This window comes from Aethalodelphis obliquidens, unplaced genomic scaffold (genome assembly GCF_003676395.1).
Source record: "Aethalodelphis obliquidens isolate GAN/ISIS:26980383/991018 unplaced genomic scaffold, ASM367639v1 scaffold4, whole genome shotgun sequence".
Lineage (NCBI taxonomy): Eukaryota > Metazoa > Chordata > Mammalia > Artiodactyla > Delphinidae > Aethalodelphis > Aethalodelphis obliquidens.
This window is the reverse complement of record NW_020837948.1, coordinates 68,316,389-68,334,870: the sequence shown is the minus strand read 5'-3', so window position 1 is coordinate 68,334,870 and position 18,482 is coordinate 68,316,389. Positions and strand designations below refer to the sequence as shown.

General features: G+C 38.1%; 3 protein-coding genes across 8 annotated transcripts in view; 2 read left to right on the top strand and 1 right to left on the bottom strand.

Moving 5' to 3' along the window:
• The window catches only part of KIF2A (kinesin family member 2A), a 70,411-nt gene extending 64,659 nt beyond the window's left edge, over positions 1-5,752 (top strand). For all 4 annotated transcript variants that reach the window (XM_027101040.1, XM_027101039.1, XM_027101043.1 and 1 more), the window contains 2 exons: positions 318-453; positions 2,743-5,752. In XM_027101040.1, coding sequence (XP_026956841.1) covers positions 318-453; positions 2,743-2,828 — 222 coding nt within the window. In that variant the 3' untranslated portion in view covers positions 2,829-5,752. The remainder of the gene's footprint in view (positions 1-317; positions 454-2,742) is intronic.
• DIMT1 (DIM1 rRNA methyltransferase and ribosome maturation factor) lies at positions 5,414-16,663 on the bottom strand. 3 transcript variants are annotated; one of them, XM_027101045.1, is made up of 12 exons: positions 16,449-16,663; positions 16,017-16,090; positions 14,787-14,873; positions 12,974-13,035; positions 12,796-12,889; positions 12,657-12,706; positions 10,900-11,023; positions 10,671-10,763; positions 9,767-9,831; positions 8,842-8,905; positions 7,493-7,599; positions 5,414-5,970 (listed from the first exon to the last, which is right to left on the bottom strand). In XM_027101045.1, the coding sequence occupies exons 1-12, from the start codon at positions 16,525-16,527 to the stop codon at positions 5,928-5,930; spliced, it is 942 nt and encodes a 313-aa protein (XP_026956846.1). In that variant the 5' UTR covers positions 16,528-16,663; the 3' UTR covers positions 5,414-5,927. The 3 variants fall into 3 exon arrangements, with proteins under 3 accessions (XP_026956846.1, XP_026956847.1, XP_026956848.1); XM_027101046.1 differs by lacking the exon at positions 16,017-16,090 and having other exon boundaries at positions 16,449-16,578; XM_027101047.1 differs by lacking the exons at positions 12,796-12,889; positions 12,974-13,035; positions 14,787-14,873; positions 16,017-16,090; positions 16,449-16,663 and having other exon boundaries at positions 12,572-12,683.
• Positions 16,664-16,880: 217 nt separating this feature from the next.
• IPO11 (importin 11) overlaps positions 16,881-18,482 on the top strand; it is a 259,477-nt gene continuing 257,875 nt past the window's right edge. Inside the window, exon 1 of the mRNA XM_027101033.1 lies at positions 16,881-17,041. The gene's annotated coding sequence lies outside the window, so the exon portion shown is untranslated. The remainder of the gene's footprint in view (positions 17,042-18,482) is intronic.

Sequence of the window (18,482 nt, the reverse complement as noted above, 5' to 3'; positions counted from 1 at the left end):
TGTGTGTGTGTGTGTGTGTGTGTGTGTGTGTGTGTGTGTGTGTGTGTCTGATTCATTCCCTCCCCCAAACCCCACTCAAAGTAGAGTAATAATAGGAAAATGAAGTCATCTTACTTGGCCTGTCACAGTGGTGTTTGTGTTCAAATTTAAGGAAATATTTCTTAGTTTTACTCTATAATAAAGATGTTTTATGGTTATTAATATTTTAGAGAATACTATCTTGAGTATGTTTGATTAACATGAAATTTATTAATCGGTTTCTGTCTTATAAATAGCCTCATTGGATTATTGATTTTTTTTTTTCTTGGTCATTTCAGGAATCTATTCGATGGTTAGAAGATGAAAAGGCTCTCCTAGAGATGACTGAAGAAGTAGACTATGATGTAGATTCATATGCTACACAACTTGAAGCTATTCTTGAGCAAAAAATAGACATTTTAACTGAGCTGCGGGGTAATTCTTTTTTCATTTTAGTGTTTGAAATCTGCGTAATATTTGTATGTAATTAGTGGGAGGATTTCATATTGTAAGAAGATATCTGAAGTGAAAATTATGGGTACATTTAACATCTTTCTAGAGGTATTGAAGACCAACGAACCATTCTGATTTTTCTAAAAATGAAACATGAAAAATCATTTCAAGTGCTCTCTAGTCATCTTTTTTTTTAGTCTTTGGAGAAGGTAAAGACATCTTTTGATTAAAGAGGGACAATATATTTTAACAAGTTTGTAAATTTTGTATACCCATTCAGAGTTTTAGCTTGGTGGGCCGATGCTTTTCAGAATTATTTTTCTTGGTTTAGGTCTTTTACGGGTCATCTTTCTTTAGCCTCCTATGTGCATCTCCTTTCTGTGCATATTGTCATGTTTTTCCTTTGAACACTTGTTTTAAAAAATGAAGGGGAAGGTTTCAAAACAACTCTTTCTACTTTGCTTACGAAGGGAGGCATGTGGTTTACCTACATGCCATGGCTTCTTTCTCGGCTTTTTAATTAGCTTATCTCTGCAGTTTCAGATAAGCATGTATTGTATGTGCTTTCTTAGGTTTTGGCAAATTAGCTACCTTCATTTATATGCAAGTAGGTTTCTTTGTGTGTGCATGCAGTGCAACATGAAACCAGACTGAAGTTGCTAGTTTTTAGCATCAGACAAGCTGCTTCAAATTTTTTAAACTAGGTTCTTTGTAAAGTTGGTTATTTGAAATCATATCTTATAGAGTCAGCAGTGACCATTTTGCCAATTTAGAATTGTTTGTGCAGATGTAGGGTTTCTAAAATTTGCTGTTTTTCATGTTCTTCATATTCAAGCCTTGATTTAAAGTGTTTTGATCATTTTTCTAATCTGTCATAATGCACAAGCAGCTTTTTCGGTATGCATTTTATTCAGAAGACAGATCACAATGCATCCTAATTTTTTTTCTTTGTAAGATGTAGCTTTCAACTTAGTTCCTTTCCCTAATTTTCTCAGGATTCATGCATAAGCAAGCAAACTTTGAAGAAATTACTACCTAGATATTATATTATTCAGTCCTTCCTTAGAAAAAATTTTTTTTACCATCCAGAGATAATTTTGTTATTAACATAAGAAGTTTGAGAGCTATTATCTTGTATTACCAGGCATCAAATCCAGAAGTCCTTAAATTCCTTTCTTATTTTTTTTTATTTTTGGCTGTGCTGGGTCTTCATTGCGGCATGCGGGCTTCTCTCTAGTTGCGGTGCAGGCTTAGTTGCCCTATGGCATGTGGGATCTTAGTTCCCCAACCAGAGATCTAACCCGTGTCCCCTGCGTTGGAAGCCAGATTCTTAGCCACTGGACCACTGGGGAAGTCCCCTTAAATTCCTTTCTAAATTTCAGAAAAGTCAACTTTTTCAACATCGTTTTACTTAGGAAGAGGGGAAAGAAATTGAGATACCAACTTTATATCTCTCCTTTTTTCTGAAAGCCATAATCTTTGCACATTTTAAGTTGGGAAACTGTTGGAAGGTGCTGTCTCTTGTGCATTGTGCGATGCTTACAAATATCGCTGGTCTCTATTGACTAGATGACAGTAGTACCACCCCAATGTGACAGTCAGAAATGTCTGTAGATGTTACCAAATGTCCCCGGGAGGGGAGCGAAAATCACTCCCAAATTGAGAACCACTGTTACAAAAAGATTTCTCATCTTCACACAGCTGTTATTTGCCTCCTCCAATTTTTACTTATGTATTTCTTACTCTTAAGTGACTGAATCAGTACACGATAGACAGTAGGACAGAATTGTAAGGCCAAGAAATGTATGTCCTGTAATTTCCCTTCCCCATCATGCCCTTTTGCAATCCCTGATAAGGAAAAAATGACATGTCTTCTTAAAAACTCAAATAATCTTAAAATTTCATAGTTTAAAAAGGTAAAATAGGAATTGGGAATAGACATTTTCCAATATTGAGAGAAGAAATGTCTACTTTACACACATATATAGCCTCTTTACACTGCAAAAAGGAATTAAAGTAAATTAAAATTGAATGCTGTAAAATGTGCCAAATAGAACAGAAATCTGTTGAAGATAACAAAAAAAACCCACAAGTATTTCCAGGAATCTAATGAGTCTGTTGCTATAGTTGAGCACTGTTCTGAGTTTCTGGACAACAAAGAAGGAAAAATCCTGAGTTAATTAAGAGAGCTGATTTGATAGGACCCATAAAGTTGCGTGCTGCATTGCATGTAATGCAAAACTTATTCCCTTGTTCTTTTCTTTTTCCAAGATAAAGTGAAATCTTTTCGTGCAGCTCTACAAGAGGAAGAACAGGCCAGCAAGCAAATCAACCCGAAGAGACCCCGTGCCCTTTAAATCAGCATTTGCTGCTAAAGGATTCCCAGAACCCTCGCTACTGTAACATACAATGGTTCAGCTGTTAAGGGCCATTCGAAAGTTTGAAATTTTAAGTGTCTGTGGAAAATGTCTTGTCCCTTCAACCTGAATGACATTTCAATTTTGTGAAACACTCCTTTGTCTACAAGATGCTTCTAGTCCAGGAGGCACAACCAAGGTTTGGGAATAGTGAAGCATTTTGTTTCATTTACCCACATAGTGATTTACTTTTGAAGATCCTTGCCAATTTTATTTTCTGTATGATGAAGTAAGATTGTGGACTTGATCCAGAGGTGAATAGTAGGGGGAAGCCACAGCATTTCCTTTTAACTCAGTTCAATTTTCATAGCAAGACTGAGCAGTTTTAAATCCTTTGCGTGCATGCATACCTCATCAGTGATTGTACATACCTTGCCCACTTCTAGAAACAGCTGTGCTCACCTCTTCCTGCTTTGTGCCTTGACTAAGGCTACTGACCCTAAATTTCTGAAGCACAGCCAAGATAAATTACATTCCTTATTTGTCATTGTAAATTACCTTTATTGTGTGTACATTTTTACTGTAATTGAGACATTTTTTGTGTGTGACTAGATTTGCAGGATGTGCCATATCAATGAATGGAACTAAAGTCTGTGACAGTGGACATAGCTGCTGGACCATTCCATCTTATATGTAAAAAAATCTGGAATTATGATTTTAAAACCATATAACATGTGGTTATAATTTTCTTAGCATTTTCTTTGTAAAGAACTAAAATATAAACTAGTTGGTGTATAATAAAAAGTAATGAAATTCTGAAAAGAGTTTTATCTTAGGATAATACATATATATGCAGTGTGTGTTCCAGTGTGGTATTAACAAGACTAATAGTGCAATTTGATCTTTACCAATACCATTACTTAAGTTGAAGTGTCCATTAGCACCCCAAAATGAACCTTTTAAATGGTACTGTTAAAGGAAATTGGCTTCTGATGCATGAATATGTACATGTACATTGAAAGTAGTCCATAATAGAACTGTTAGTTTAAGCCAAGAATAGACAGTACATAACTCCCTTGAAAAAGAATTTAAGCTAAGAAAGAGATGACTGTGCCTTGAAAGGCACATCTGACCCAAGCTCCAGCCATTACCTAATGTATGAGTTTCACCATGATTTGATGAGCATCGCTGAATTCTCACCAATCAGCTCATCTAGGGCATGCTGCTTTTTAAATGGTGGCACTTATTTTTACAGATTGCTATTCCAAGGAAGAAAACTGGCCACTTTTCATGTAAATATTTTGTTAGAAGATTTATATATCTCTCTAGGAGTTTTCCCTCAGTTCCCAGGATAGTGTCTAGGAGTACGTTAACAACAAAAAAGTCTCCCAAGGGTGTCTTGTTTTGATTTACTCTAGGGAACTACCAGCTCATTCATATGGGCTAATGGGAAGCTATGAATAGAGTCACATGAGCCAGATTCCCTACTTCACTGTCCACAGAACTCAGAAGGTCGCTGTGGGAAATCCTAACACCATGGTGAAAAGCTCCTCTGTAAACTTGAAATCTAGAACAAGTGTAGATTTTCACAGTGTGCTTATTATTAAATCTATGGAATGATCTTCAAAGGACATAGAGATATGTGAATTTACTCATTTTAAAGCACAACAGATAAGTCTTAATTTATTATTTAAATTAGAAGGGTACTATCTCTGGAAGGTCTCCTCAATTTGAAATGTACTGCCTTATACTATAATGGCTTCATTCTGATTAGTATTCAAGGTGTATTAAAAATCAGTACCAGAAAAGATCTTGGTAGTATAATCCATTCCCTCAGTTTTACAGATAGGGAAATCTGAAGGTTATAAAAGGGACTGAAACTCAGCAGTCCATAGGAGGACAGGGAAATAAGAAGGAAAGCTGAATTAAATCTTAAATTTAAATTTTCCTTTAAGGATAGAGATGGTACAAGTGAACTTTGCTAATTAAGTAGCTTTGTGAGATTAAAAAAACCTACTCTTAATTATGTAGTATTTATGTAACAAAAGTGGCTTTGTGCAGTTATTATTTAAAGAATAACTTAAATTTTTTGGATCTGGATTAAACATTCTTTACTTTCTCAGACTTGAAAGCTGATATCCCTATTAATAATTAACTAAAAATATACATTATTTTAGTTATATAGGAATGTTTTAATATATCACTTTGAAGCCAGATTTCTAAAAAATCTGTTTATGCAAACAACCTATCTTTTCCTTCTAGGTTCACTCAGTGTACCTCTGTTAAAATTTGGATTTTAACTTTAAAGCCAGTGTTGATTTATAAAACCCTTTGAAATTTTAAATCTATGACTATCTCCCCAAGAAAAAACATACAGTCTTATAGTTCATTTCATTCTAGTTGAGCATCCTCATTTACAAGTAAGGAATGCCCAGAAGTAATATGCCTGGCACCATGTGGTGGCAGTAGCAGACTCAGGCTTACCTAGAACCCTAGCCTGTTATGCTGCAGGATTGCTAAAGGGGTAGGCAGTGATAGAAATTATATAGGATAAACAGAGAAAGAATGAGAGAAGCAAAATAACATTTTAGGAAACAAGGAAACAATTGCTTTACTGTACACATGAATAACAAGAAGAAATGGTATGGGGAATATGTGATTGAATTAAGCATATTTTAACTTTCTTATGACTTGAAGAACAAAGGCCTAAAGAGCTAAAATCCTAAAAAAACGTTCTCACAGTAATATATAACATAGAAAATATTAGTGTAACATCTTTATATAATACACTGTTAGAAATAACTTTTTTAAGTGTAAAGTTGTGCGTGTCTGCGGCTCTTAAACTTGAAGAGTATCATGTATAAATTGGACCCTGCCCTATGTTGTGTATTAAAATCAAACCAAATCCAAAAAAAAAAAAAAAACCTGTATAGTTAGAATTGACTTACTTCCTTAAAAATTCAGAGTAATAAATGGTGACAACAGTAGTAAATCAAAAATAGTCAAGCACATAGTGTCCAAGCATAGTTCATCTTCTCAAATTATTAAGAATATATAATTCTACTTTGTTGAGTTTGGAAACTTCTCTTCTGCAGATACCTAAGAAAAATGGATACCTTCTGCATTGAATCCATGTAGCAATCTGAAAAAAGAAACCAAAATGGGATGGTATTGAAATGCTAGTTTGTAGCAAGTAACAGTGCATACATAGTCCCTATACCATGAATTCTAAAACACAAATACATCAGCAAACCTGTGAAGCCCACCCACTCCTAACACTAGTCATTAAAGAAACTTTATTCTTCAACTAAATTTATGAGATGTATATTGGTTAAAACCACATCATTTTGGTGCCTCTTCTGTCATAGCCTGTATGTCTTAAGGCATGATGAATTTAAAATGATCTTAGACCTACACTGTCCCTGGCCTAAGAGGACACTGGCCCTTGTTCCATTTCAACCTGGTAAGTGGATGTGAAGCTGTTTGGAATTAGAGGCAGGAGAGAGATGAATGGCTAATCTCATGTGTCCATTCTTCCTCTCTGAGTTCGCTGTTACTGAGTTTCAAATTAAATACTGCTTCTCTCTGGATACCTGTGTACTTATTAGATCCTACTTAGCAAACTGCATGTTTAGTAACCTTGAAGAAGATTAATAAGAATGAAGGAAAATAAGATGAAATATTTCTACTTAGACCTGCCCGAGATTATTTTCAGAATGGCCCATAAGAACCATCGAGATGGGTTAAGATATCTGAAAAAGGAAGATAGGTACTTATGAATAATGTTCAACTCCTAGGATTAACATCAAATAAAGACTCAGTAGTACTGCTAGCCTGCCAATAAAATATAAGCGCCATTTGTCTCAATTACATACAACTGTGTTTCTAGCATAGAAAAGTCAAACCAATGACTTTTATAACAATCTACCCTCTTTTTTTATCAGCCTCTAGACCATGGAAGCTTTAAAAATGAATTGGATAAACAGGAAAAAAATTATGGTTTATTAGTTAGGAAATCAGAGTGTTAGTGATTAAAAACAATGAATACAGGTTAATAATTACCTGGGTAATTTGACGCCTTACTCTGCTTTGCTAAGACTTACTTTCTTAATCCAAGGAAAACAAATTTCAGTCTATATTGCCCAGTTAATTATGACACCCTTCTTTTGCTTCAGGTGTGTGGAACTTGCCTCAGTCCACAAAATAAGTTACTGAACCAGTTAGAAATGATAACCAGATATGATTGTAACTAATATTATTTCATACTTAAAAGCTATTCTCAATAAAGAAAAAAGACCCAACTATATATATTATGATTCTTTTACCTTACAGGCTACTTTGAAGAGACAAACTGTTAAGACTAACTGTGAATGGGAGTTGGGGGAGGGGGCTAGAGGGGAGGAGCATGCACACCACCACACACATTGCCACAGAGGTTATCTCCAGGCTCGGACTGTTCCCCACCACTGTTCTTACTGAAGTGTTCACTCTGCTGCAGCTAACTAGCCTCCGTCTTCTACACCAAATACTATTCCATACCATGGAAGTGCTATGCAATAACTCCCAGGTAGCACCTTATACCACTTAAAAGCCTTTAAATTTCTAAATCTGAAGGTGTCACAGTAAAGATATGTAAAAATGTAGGAAAAGGAAAATGTAGTTACCTAATGAAATCATCTATGTCCATGGAACGGGCCCGCTTGTCACTAAAACCTGTGCTGGTTAGGATTTGCTGTATTTTATCTGCTATGCTGAAATCTTCTGGTATTATCTATCAATATAAGATTCAGAATAAATGAACAACATATCTTTAATGAAGTCACTTTGACTCTTTTTTTTTTTTTTTTAGTTCAGTAAGTCATGAACAGTCACCTTATCAGTTCATGATAGTTTTGGAAAGCCTGTTTGTGCAGATTAAGACTTGGATCTCTCATTAGTTAAGTGGTTGATTTTTTAGCATATACCAAATACACAGAAGACCTTGAATGAGTTAAATCAAGTATATTGCCCTTTTTCTTCTTAGAAATTCTGAAATAGTTGTTTCAGGCGTCACAAAGTACTTCATAACATAAAATAATTAAAACTATAACATAAATTTTACAGCAATTGTTACTTCTTTAAAAGTAACATATTCTTGGTACAAATTTCATTTTACCAGCTAGTTAAGTTTTTCTCATAGATGGCCTCTCCAGCCCTTGAAAATATTTCATACTTTACATCTTTCACCTAAAAACTTGTCTTAATCCAGCATAATATTTCCTATGTAGGTAGATGTACAATGACTTTATTCATAAAATGGAGGTAGCAATGTGGTACATTAAACCATGTAAGATCTGAGTAAAAAAAAACAAGAGAAATTTGCTTTTATCTGTCCGCTCCGTTTAATTAGCTTGAAAGAACTAAAAAGTTATCAAACATCACAGTCATTATATATATGGATATGTCTATGTGTGCTCACACACACAACTAGTTAAAGAAAATGTTGCACAGATAATATAATACAGAGACATGAGGTTCACAACCAGAAATCTGCTATTTATCTCATACTTTGTTCTAATTATTTCAATTTCTGGGTATTAAAAAAAAGTCACTGAGAAAATAGTAACTTTAAATTTGTAATTGCTACGTAAGCAACAAGCAAGAAGGGACGGCCACAATTCAAAGGCTAGCAAATGGTACACAATTATTTTACGCTGAGTAAGTTACACAAGCTTAAAACTTTGAGAAAATTATGATTCAACTGAATCTTTTTATGGCAAAAAAAAAAAAACCGTCAGTAAAAGTGGATGGAGTGGAGTATTCAAGGGTGTTCAGATATGTTCTGCAAAATACATAGCAGCAATGACCTGTTAGAATTCAAGTTCTAGTGCTAGTTAGACATGACATACTGTCTTTTAAGGATCCTATGGAATGTTCAAAATTAAGAATCTTGTAATGATATATGAAACAGGAAATAGAGGGACATTTTAAAACAGAACAAATTATTGAAACAACAGAAACATTTTCTGCTTACGATATTATGGACCGAACAGTGAATTCTGTAGTTTTTTTCCAGTAGCTGTTGCACTGCACTTGACCTGTATTACATAAAGACATGATATCACTATTATTCCCAAGTCAGATTATAAATAATTTCCTTTAAGTTTATTATAAGATTAAATTTACGTTCCATATGGCGAAATTAAGGAACTAAAAAAGGTGTTGAATATTTAAACTTCTGAAATAATCGCAACTACTAATATTTAAAAAGTAAGTCCTGATAAACATCTCTCACATTCTTAAAGAAGTTCTAGACTCCACAAAACATCATCTACAAACATTTTTTTTTCATTGTGGCTTTCACCTTTCTTTTGACCTTGGGCCCCAAATTGCTGCTATATTTTTCCAAGTTAAAATGCCATAAATCTTTTAAAAATGTGGAAGGGGTCCATCATACCTCATCTTTCCAAGGAAAAACTAGGCAGGATGTGTGGTCAGTTTTTGGTTATTTCCCATTTTGCAAACAAAAACCTGATCTAATTCCCAAGTCCAGGAACTTTTCTTCATTAAGTTCTCCTGCCTCACAAAGTACAAAATTAAAAAGATAGGGCTTCCCTGGTGGCGCAGTGGTTGAGAGTCTGCCTGCCAATGCAGGGGACACGGGTTCGTGCCCCGGTCCGGGAAGATCCCACATGCCGCGGAGCAGCTGGGCCCGTGAGCCATGGCCGCTGAGCCTGTGCGTCCAGAGCCTGTGCTCCGCGACGGGAGAGGCCACAACAGTGAGAGGCCCGCGTACCACAAAAAAAAAAAAAAAAATTAAAAAGATAAAAATGTGTCTGGACATGGATCATGTTTATGCTTTAGGGTATCTGTTCAGGAAAAAGGACCAAATTCTAGCACTTAGCACAGTATCTGAAAGCACTGATCCCTCATATATCATAAATTAGTAAAATACTTACTTAAATGCAGCAGACAGTGTCTTGTTTTTCCTAACAAAGGTGATCCTTACTAGGCCATCCCATTCCTGAAACAGTAGATGGATATTTTCTTACAGAATATTAAACCTGCCTATACCTACTAGGTATTATTTTGTGTTAATATATAAAAATGAAAGGAGTGATGGAGTGATGAAAATGTTCTCTATCTGGATTTGGCTGGCACACATATGCAAAAGTAAGATGCATACTTGATTTTCACACTTCTGTGCACCTCACTGAATATTTTACCCTCAATTTTAAAAATAGAAGAAAAATACATATTTGTTCCACATCTGAACAAAGAACATGGCATTTATTTAAATCGAAGTATCATTTTCAAAAAACTCAAAACAGACATGATTTAGAATATAGCCTGTACAACACACCTAAGTAAACCTTGCAGGAATAACTGACAACCACTCCACTGCCACCAGTTACTGACCACATAAGCAATCACGTTTTTATCCCATGTGATTGCAGTAAGGTTTTACATCACATCATCTGGCTTTCTTCTCTTTTTAAATGGCAGAAATTAGAATTTTGATTAAAAAGTGTTATACTATTTAACACAACTATTTTCATTTTATCTTGTTTTCCATGTCTTATTCAAATAGATACATGTTTTCCATAGCTATAATCTTCAGCAAATTGCAGTGGCATTCTAATCTTTTTACCTTTTGCAAACGTTTTCCATGCTCTTGAGGTCCTCAACAACTATCTTGTGTCAAATAATTCCATCTACTCCATCACAGGGATGTATCATAATTAACACTCTCCTGTTTAGACATTTAGGTTGACTCGTTACCTTTCTGCTGCTACAGACACACATCTTCCAGGTTGGACTTTTTTTTCCCTTTACTGAATGACCTAGTTATTTTAACCTCACCTGAAAATTGATAGGTGGTGGTGGATTCTTAGGTTCTATCCTTACGACACTGGATTCCACCTTGGGCGGTGGTCTGAAGTTATTCTTTCCAACCTATTAATCAGAAAATGTTTAAGGAGTCCTCTCAAAAACAACTTTAAATAGTAATCAAATACGCTTTCCTCCCAGAAGGCACAGCTAGATGCTCAAGGATGAGTTAAGCCACATTACTTCAACAACAGTCACGTACTTTCATTAGATGGTCCACACGTGCTAATAGCTGTGTATTAATTGACAGTCTGCAGTATAACTTATCTCCAGGTTTTGCAACCAGTCGGAGAGCAAATTCTCTTTGAAACATAAGTACAGCACATCTGAAAAGACAGAAGAAAGGAATAAGGAACAAGGTCATTTTCAACTATAAATGTATTTTAACTGCAATGACTTTTCTTAAGTGGGAAATAGAGCAAAGCAATATCTGGGGTTAATAATTAGTCCAGCTGGCCAGAAGGGAGGAGAACACTTTCAACCTGAGCTTTATTACCACAAAATGATCCAGCTGCCTTTGTTTTTCATTGTGTAATGGCCGTAGCTCCAACCCCTTGCAAATGTAAGCCCTCAATGATGAGAAAGTATTTCAGATCAGCACTAGTCGATAAGCCCCTCTAGGAAAACAAAACCCAGGGACTTCCCTGGTGGTCCAGTGGTTAAGAATCTGCCTTCCAACGCAGGGGATGCAGGTTCGATCCCTGGCTGGGGAACTAAGATCCCACTATGCCACAGGGCAACACTACTAAGCCTGCACACTCTGGTGCCCAGGTGCCACAACAAAAGATCCCATGTGCCTCAACTAGGACCCAACACAGCCAAATAAATAAATAAATATTTTAAAAAACAAAACCCAAACGAGCAAAATTGGTTCAGTAGCTGAACTGTATTCATGGGGTGGTAAACATCCCTGTGGAAGAGCTGAGGCAGATTGTGACATCAGTGTCCTCCTGGTTTAACAGGTTAAGGAAAGTGGACTTTTTATTCAGCAAGCAAGGGGGAAGCTCCTGAACAGGAGAAGAGCATCTTCAAAGCTGGGATTTGACTTTCAAACTTTTTTGACAATAAGTCACACTAAGAAGTACATTTGACGTTGCAACACCTGCCACAAATCTCTCTCTCTATATATGTTTAGGGAACTCAAACAAAAAGTTTCACGAAACTATAATCACCTCGATGACATGCACTGAATGCCCTCTGATATATTCTATTCCATGTCATTTTTTTCTAAATGACAGTCATGGGGCTTCCCTAGTGGCGCAGTGGTTAAGAGTCCGCCTGCCAATACAGGGGAAATGGGTTCGAGCCCTGATCCGGGAAGATCCCACATGCCATGGAGCAACTGGGCCCGTGAGCCATGGCCCCTGAGCCTGCGTGTCCAGAGCCTGTGCTCCTCAACAAGAGAAACCACCTCAATGAGAGGTACTCGCACCACAACGAAGAGTGGCCCCCGCTCACCACGATTAGAGAAAGTCCACATGCAGCAACGAAGACCCAACGCAGCCAAAAATAAATAAATATTTTAAAAATGACAGTCATGGCTCACTATTTTATAAGTACTAAGGAGTTTTTGACTTGCGATTCAAAAACTACTGGTACAGACTGTACTAGAAACCACTTAGGAGGCCACTGTAAGAATCTAGACATAAGGTAATAAAAAGTTTGACCTGGGCTAATGGCAAGAGCATGAGAAAATAGGGAAAGGCCACCTGGTCTCAGGAGCAGGACTTAGACCATACCTCCCCCAAATAACTCTGGCAATTGAAAAAGAAAGAGAGAGAAAGAGAGAGAGAGAGGAAGAGAGAGAGAAAGCAGCACACGAATTGGTATTTTCTACAAAACAAATTCTCCAGTAGTTTTTCAACTGAATTAACCTTAATCTTTGGCTGTCTGTGTTCATGGCCTAAACTGTCAATTTTCCTAAGATTTGGCAGTAACTTTGCTCTTCTTGTCACAAACCTGAAGAAAGGTCGGTGCAGCAACAGCTTGAAGACAAAAGGAGAAGAGATCTGTAAGAGAATTAACTAGTTAGTTCTGGGAAAGACACACCAGGAAACAATTTAGGATATATACTGTTCCCTACATTTTGAAAACATACCTGATAAGGCAAATTTGCCACACAAGCATCAAAAAATGGCAAATCTGTTTTCAACACATCACCCACCATTACTTGAAGTTTGCTGGCCAGAGGCCTGATAATAAGAAAAAAAAAGCAATTAAAAAGAATACTGTTTCATGAGACTGAAATGCACTTTAATTCTATTATGTATACTCACGTGCCCTGAACTCTTTTGTGAAGTTCAGCTACTAGCCTTACGTCAAGTTCACAGGCTATTACCTAAATTAAAAAAAAAATTTTTTTAGGTTAATTATAGAGTATAAATCTTTTCCTGTTATCTCAATGGAAACTCTTACATGATTTAAATGAATTAAACTCCTTTTCCCAATTCTACCATCAATATTCCTTCAATTGTACTCTACCAGCATATTTTAAAGAACTTATTTAAGAGAATTTAATGAAGAGAGTATTTACAAAATGTGGGAATGGGGTTAAGGGAACAACAACAAAAACACCACCCAGAAAAGTAGACAACCGGACTATGTGAGCGTTCTACCCAAATAATTGACAGAAGTATTGTGCTCATATGGCTCCACGCTTTGTAACTCAACTGATGACGAAAAAAATACACAATATGTCTTTGTAGTAAATGTTCTTAGAAGCACACAAAGCAACTGCTCCTGGAATGAGTATATCACTTCTCTCATCTACTGAGATCCAGAACATACAGCACAGATAACTTCTCAAGTAAATGAAAAGGGATGCCAGATAGGCTAAAATTTTAATTTTATTTCAATATAAGCTGAGGTTTTACTGACTTCCAGGAAGACCACATCTACAGAGTAGATATATGTGCCGTTTAGTCTGTTTAGCTCCCAGGTCCATTCTCCAGCTTTCTCTGTGCCTGTAGGGTCATACAGTTCAGCTCCGTTGCCCTTTGACTTCTGGTTGGGATTGGCTACTGAAAGGCAACGGCCTGCTGAAAGGCATTACCGGTGCAAGGGGCAACGTTGAGTATTTCCTAATGTCTGGCCGTGCCTTGCACAAGTTTTGGCAGTGGCTGTGTTCTGCTATGAGTGGCCCCTGTTCGATGGCTCCTGCTCTTACTGGGCTCCGGTAACACACTTCCCTCCTCTTGCCCCTTGAGGTCTTTGGATAGTAACTATTTCCTGCTGTTGCTAGTCCCTAGGTTTTTCACTAATGTTTACTGGTTCCCTTAACATTCCCACATTTTGTCAATGGTCTCTTCACTGAGCTCTCTTCAGATAAGTTCTTTAAAATGTGTTGTCTACTTCCACCAGAAGACAAAACAGTGGTCTAATTTAACTGGAACTAGGTGAGCCAAGAGACAAAGAAGGTACCAGCAGTGGCCAGGTGACACCCTAATCTCAGAGGCCTGTGCTAGATCTCCTCCAAAGTCCTAAGGTCCAATAACTCCAATTGCTGTGCTTTGTTCCCCTGAGCCTAGAGGTGGTAGCTGCTCTCTGTAATTACTACTATTGGGTTACCTCAGTGTTCCCATTTTTTCTCTTAGTCCTCTAGTAACCATGTAACCAATTCCCTATATTAAATTCCCTGTATTGAAATATCCAATGTGGTTTGTTTTCCTGATTGATATACCCCATATTTTCTTTTTCTTTTAATCCATTTTTAAAAACTGAGATACAATTGACATATAACATTAGTTTCATGTGTACAACATAATGACTAGATATATGTAACATTCATGACCACATAATTACAATTTTATTTTCTTGTGATGAGAATTTTTACTCTCTTTAGCAACTTTCAACTATACTACACAGTACTGTTAACTGTAGTCACCATCATGTCCATTACATCCCACGGCTTACTTATTTTATAACTGGAAGTTGGTACCTTTTGACCCCCTTCACCCAGTTCGCTCATATTTTCTAAGATAAAGTTTCTAGCAAAGGAGCAATTAATTAAATAGATCTGTAAGCCACCTGAGCTTGCTCACATAGTAATTTCTGATACCAAACAAGAGGATACCAAAATCCTCTTTTTACCTTTTTCGCCTTTTCTAGCAACTTTACAGTCATATTGCCAGTTCCAGGTCCAACTTCCAGCACCACATCAGTTGGTCTTAAGGCAGCCTACAAGCAAGCACAACCACTTTAGCTTTACAGGAACATCTGTAATAATTTAATTTACATCTGAATATCTTTACTCAAAAGTGCTCAGTTAGATCTTATCCTGACTCCCTTTTTAGAAGATTCCTTCATGATCTATGTGCTTAACAAAATTATCTCATTAACATTAGGTGCAAGTGGAAATCTAACACCTCTCCTAACTTGGGGCAATAGTTAGGAGTAAGAAAAGCAGGAATAGCAGTTCTTTCTGATAGTTGCATTCTGCTTTCTACCTTTGAAATGATTCCAACAGCATCTTGTTATCAACTCTGTTATCACCAAGTTCAAACTGGAAAGGTCAAAATGATGACCTTGCCTGAGAACCATAACACGTTGTACCAGTATTTCTCAATTCTACATCCATGTATGGTTTCAGGGATGCAGGAGTATCCAGAAATTTTACACAAAACTTGGTGTCTGTATGCACACAGCTGCAGTTCATAGCTTTCATCAGACGCTCAAAGGTATCCATGAGCCAAAAAGGTTAAAAAGCTAGGCCAATTCTCATTCTGTAAACGACACTAAGTCGAGATTACCTATGTAATGTTCTTTTTACAGCTCCAGGATGCTTCCTTTGCAATCCTGAAAGTAATTTGCACCACCTGTGTTTCTTGTCCTAGCACCCAATCATCCAAAACAATAAGAGAACATCAATAGACCCATACAGGAAGAATACTCCAAAGAGTTTATGTGTGGCATTGGCTTCTACCATATAGGTTTCTCTGGGGAACAAACTTCCAAAGGTGTCTGTTTAGACATAATTTTAGGGTCTGGAGTAAATAAAAACTAACAGTGATAGATGGTGCCTAGAAAAAGTGATTGGGAATAAAATAATAATAATCTGGAATCGAACAAGTAGAAATGTTAAGCTAAGAAGTAAATAATCTACAGAAAGATAAAAGAATTTGGAGCCAGGAGAAACCGAGACCCACAGAAGGAAGCAAATCATATTGAAGACAGCTTGTGAATCCTACACAGTTCCTCAATTCATTCAACAAGTATTTATACAGCATCTATTTTGTGCCAGGCATCCTTTCTGTGCTTAGATATTCCTAAGAATAAAATCAGTAACCCAATAACTCTCTCCCTCTCCTCTTCCACACCCACCTTATCGATAATGCTGTTAACAATGAGAGGATTTTTCAAAACGTGCTGCCCAATCCCCGTGTTGAACATGAGTCCTGGAAGAAAACATGAAATAGCCTTAACTGCCCAACTAAAATCAAATATTGGACCATCCCAGAAAAGAAAGCAGGATAGTTGGGTTAAAGTATGTGCGCCAACGAGAGCCACCAAACGTCACGCTTGGAGCCGGGATGACAGACAGTTTCAGTTCACCCCTTCTGCTGGAAAGGAAGCCAGAGGCTGCGCGCCGGGCCTGCGGCCCGCGCTCCGGGAAACCCGGGACTTGCGCGGCTCCCAGAGCACGGGCCACGCCTGGTCTCACTGTCCCGGCCCAGAACTCCGTCCTCGCCCCGGGTTCGGTCCTGCCGGAAGACCCAACCCGACTGACCCCAGCTCCCTCCCGGCTGTCCCCACCTCCTGCGCTCTTCAGCTCCCGCCGTTGTTGTTGCCGCTCGCGGCACCGGCCGCTCGCCCCTGCCTTGATCTTCGGCATCTCTGCAGGCAGCAGGCCCACAGGCCGGTGAAGTTAGAGAGGACCGGAGCCTGCAACCGCGAGTCACCGAACCACGTGGGAATCGCCGGCCCGCACCAACAGCACAGGTTCTGGCCACGTCTGGGAGGGGCGAGGACCCGCCCACTGGTTTGCTCCGTGGTGCGCTCCCAGAAAGAGGGCCGACTTTGGGGCCCGCTGGCCGCCGGGAACTGAAGTCATAAGCTGGGAGAAAGCCTGGCCTCGGAAGCCTACATATCACAGAAGACACCGCGCTACCGATTCTGGCAGTTTGGATTGGCTAATTTGGAATCGGGGGCGGGGCCTCGCCCCTACCCACACCGAATGGGTTAAATAGGTTTTGGTGTGGTACCTCAAGGTTGTGGAGGAAGTTTAACTTATATTAACGTAGTTAGGCCTGTGGATGCTTCATCAGGCCAGGTTCTGGAATCGCTGAAATCCAAAGAAGGTTTCTTTTTGTTACGTGCCTCGCTCCTGTTTCCCAGCCGATCGTGGGGTGAGAATCCCAGGAACTTGGGAAGAGGAGCTTGCTCCTCTAGGGGAGTGAGTTCTCCGCTGCTTGAGTTGTAGAAAGTAACTCTGAGAATGTAATTTTCTAGTTCCACTAGAGCTACTAGTTGCTTCACTTCCTTCTGTGCCACGTCATTAATTTCCTAAACTTTTCCATATTGAGCTCTAGCTGTGTATTAAACACTATTGGCTGCTAGAGATTCAAAGTTAAATGGGAAACTGCTCTTCTCAAAGTTTATTCTACTGAGAGAGTTAGACAAAAAGTCCGAAACTCTGTAAATGTGGTAATTGTTATGCATTGGGTATTGTGATAGGACAATGTATCCGACTGTAAGTTCCATGAATACAATGTCCATGTCTATTTTGCCTGCCATTGTAATGGTTCTCAGTTTTTAATGTTTCTGTGTGTACCTTATTTCCTTGAAGAAACAATCTTTTTATGTTTTTACCAAAGCAGACTTTCCTGCACAATTGATTGTGAGCATTCCCAAGCCTTGCTCTTTCTTTGCTGTAATTCTAATTTAGGAAAAAAAATTGTATACCCTAGTAGCATCTTCAACTACCTCTTTAATTCCACTGATCATTAATTTATTCCACAATTCTGGAGAATCTACAGTGTGCCAGGCACTTTGTCAAATGTTAAGAATTTAAGAATGAACATGACCTGATTGCTGCTTTTTTTTTTTTTTTTTTTTTTTTTGCGGTACGCAGGCCTCTCACTGTTGTGGCCTCTCCCGCTGCGGAGCACAGGCTCCGGACGCGCAGGTCCAGCAGCCATGGCCCACGGACCCAGCCGCTCCGCGGCATTTGGGATCTTCCCGGACCGGGGCACGAACCCGTGTCCCCTGCATCGGCAGGCGGACTCTCAACCACTGCGCCACCAGGGAAGCCCCTGATTGCTGCTTTCAAAGAAATTTCTATCAATAGAGGAAGACATAGCACCATTTGCTGATATCTTATTTCACCATTTCAAACAGTTCTCTAAAATAGGGGCTTATCGTTGTGTTCATTTTACAGATGAGGAAACTGAAGGGTAAAAAAAGAATGTTAAATGTCTTGCTCAAGATCACACAGTAAATGACAGCTGCCTCTTGAACCCAGGTCTGTATTCCAAAGACAGTGTGCTTTAAAAGAGGCATATTAGCACTATGGCTAATACTTGAGGAAACTGGGTAACATTTTCAAAATATAATATTTGAGCTGAATCATTAAAATAGAACCAAAAATTAGCCAGGGAAAGTTTGAGAATTCAAAGGGAACGGTACTAACAAAGTCAAGATATAAGGGTATTTAAGGAAGAAAAAGAAACTTGATGTAGCTGAGAAGTAAACAAGTAATGTAAATAGAAACTTAGGGTGAAGGGCCTCAAATGTTATCCCAAGGAGCAATGGTGGTCACTGAGGAATCAAAATATCCATTTTCCCTCT

Excerpts from the sequence above, each read along its gene's own strand:
- DIMT1 (XM_027101045.1), bottom strand. The coding sequence starts at position 16,527 with ATGCCGAAGATCAAGGCAGGGGCGAGCGGCCGGTGCCGCGAGCGGCAA. Across the intron at positions 13,036-14,786 it reads TGCTAGAAAAGGCGAAAAAG|GTAATAGCCTGTGAACTTGA; the intron begins GTAAAAAGAGGA and ends TTTTTAATTTAG. Across the intron at positions 7,600-8,841 it reads ACTGTTCGGTCCATAATATC|ATAATACCAGAAGATTTCAG; the intron begins GTAAGCAGAAAA and ends TTATATTGATAG.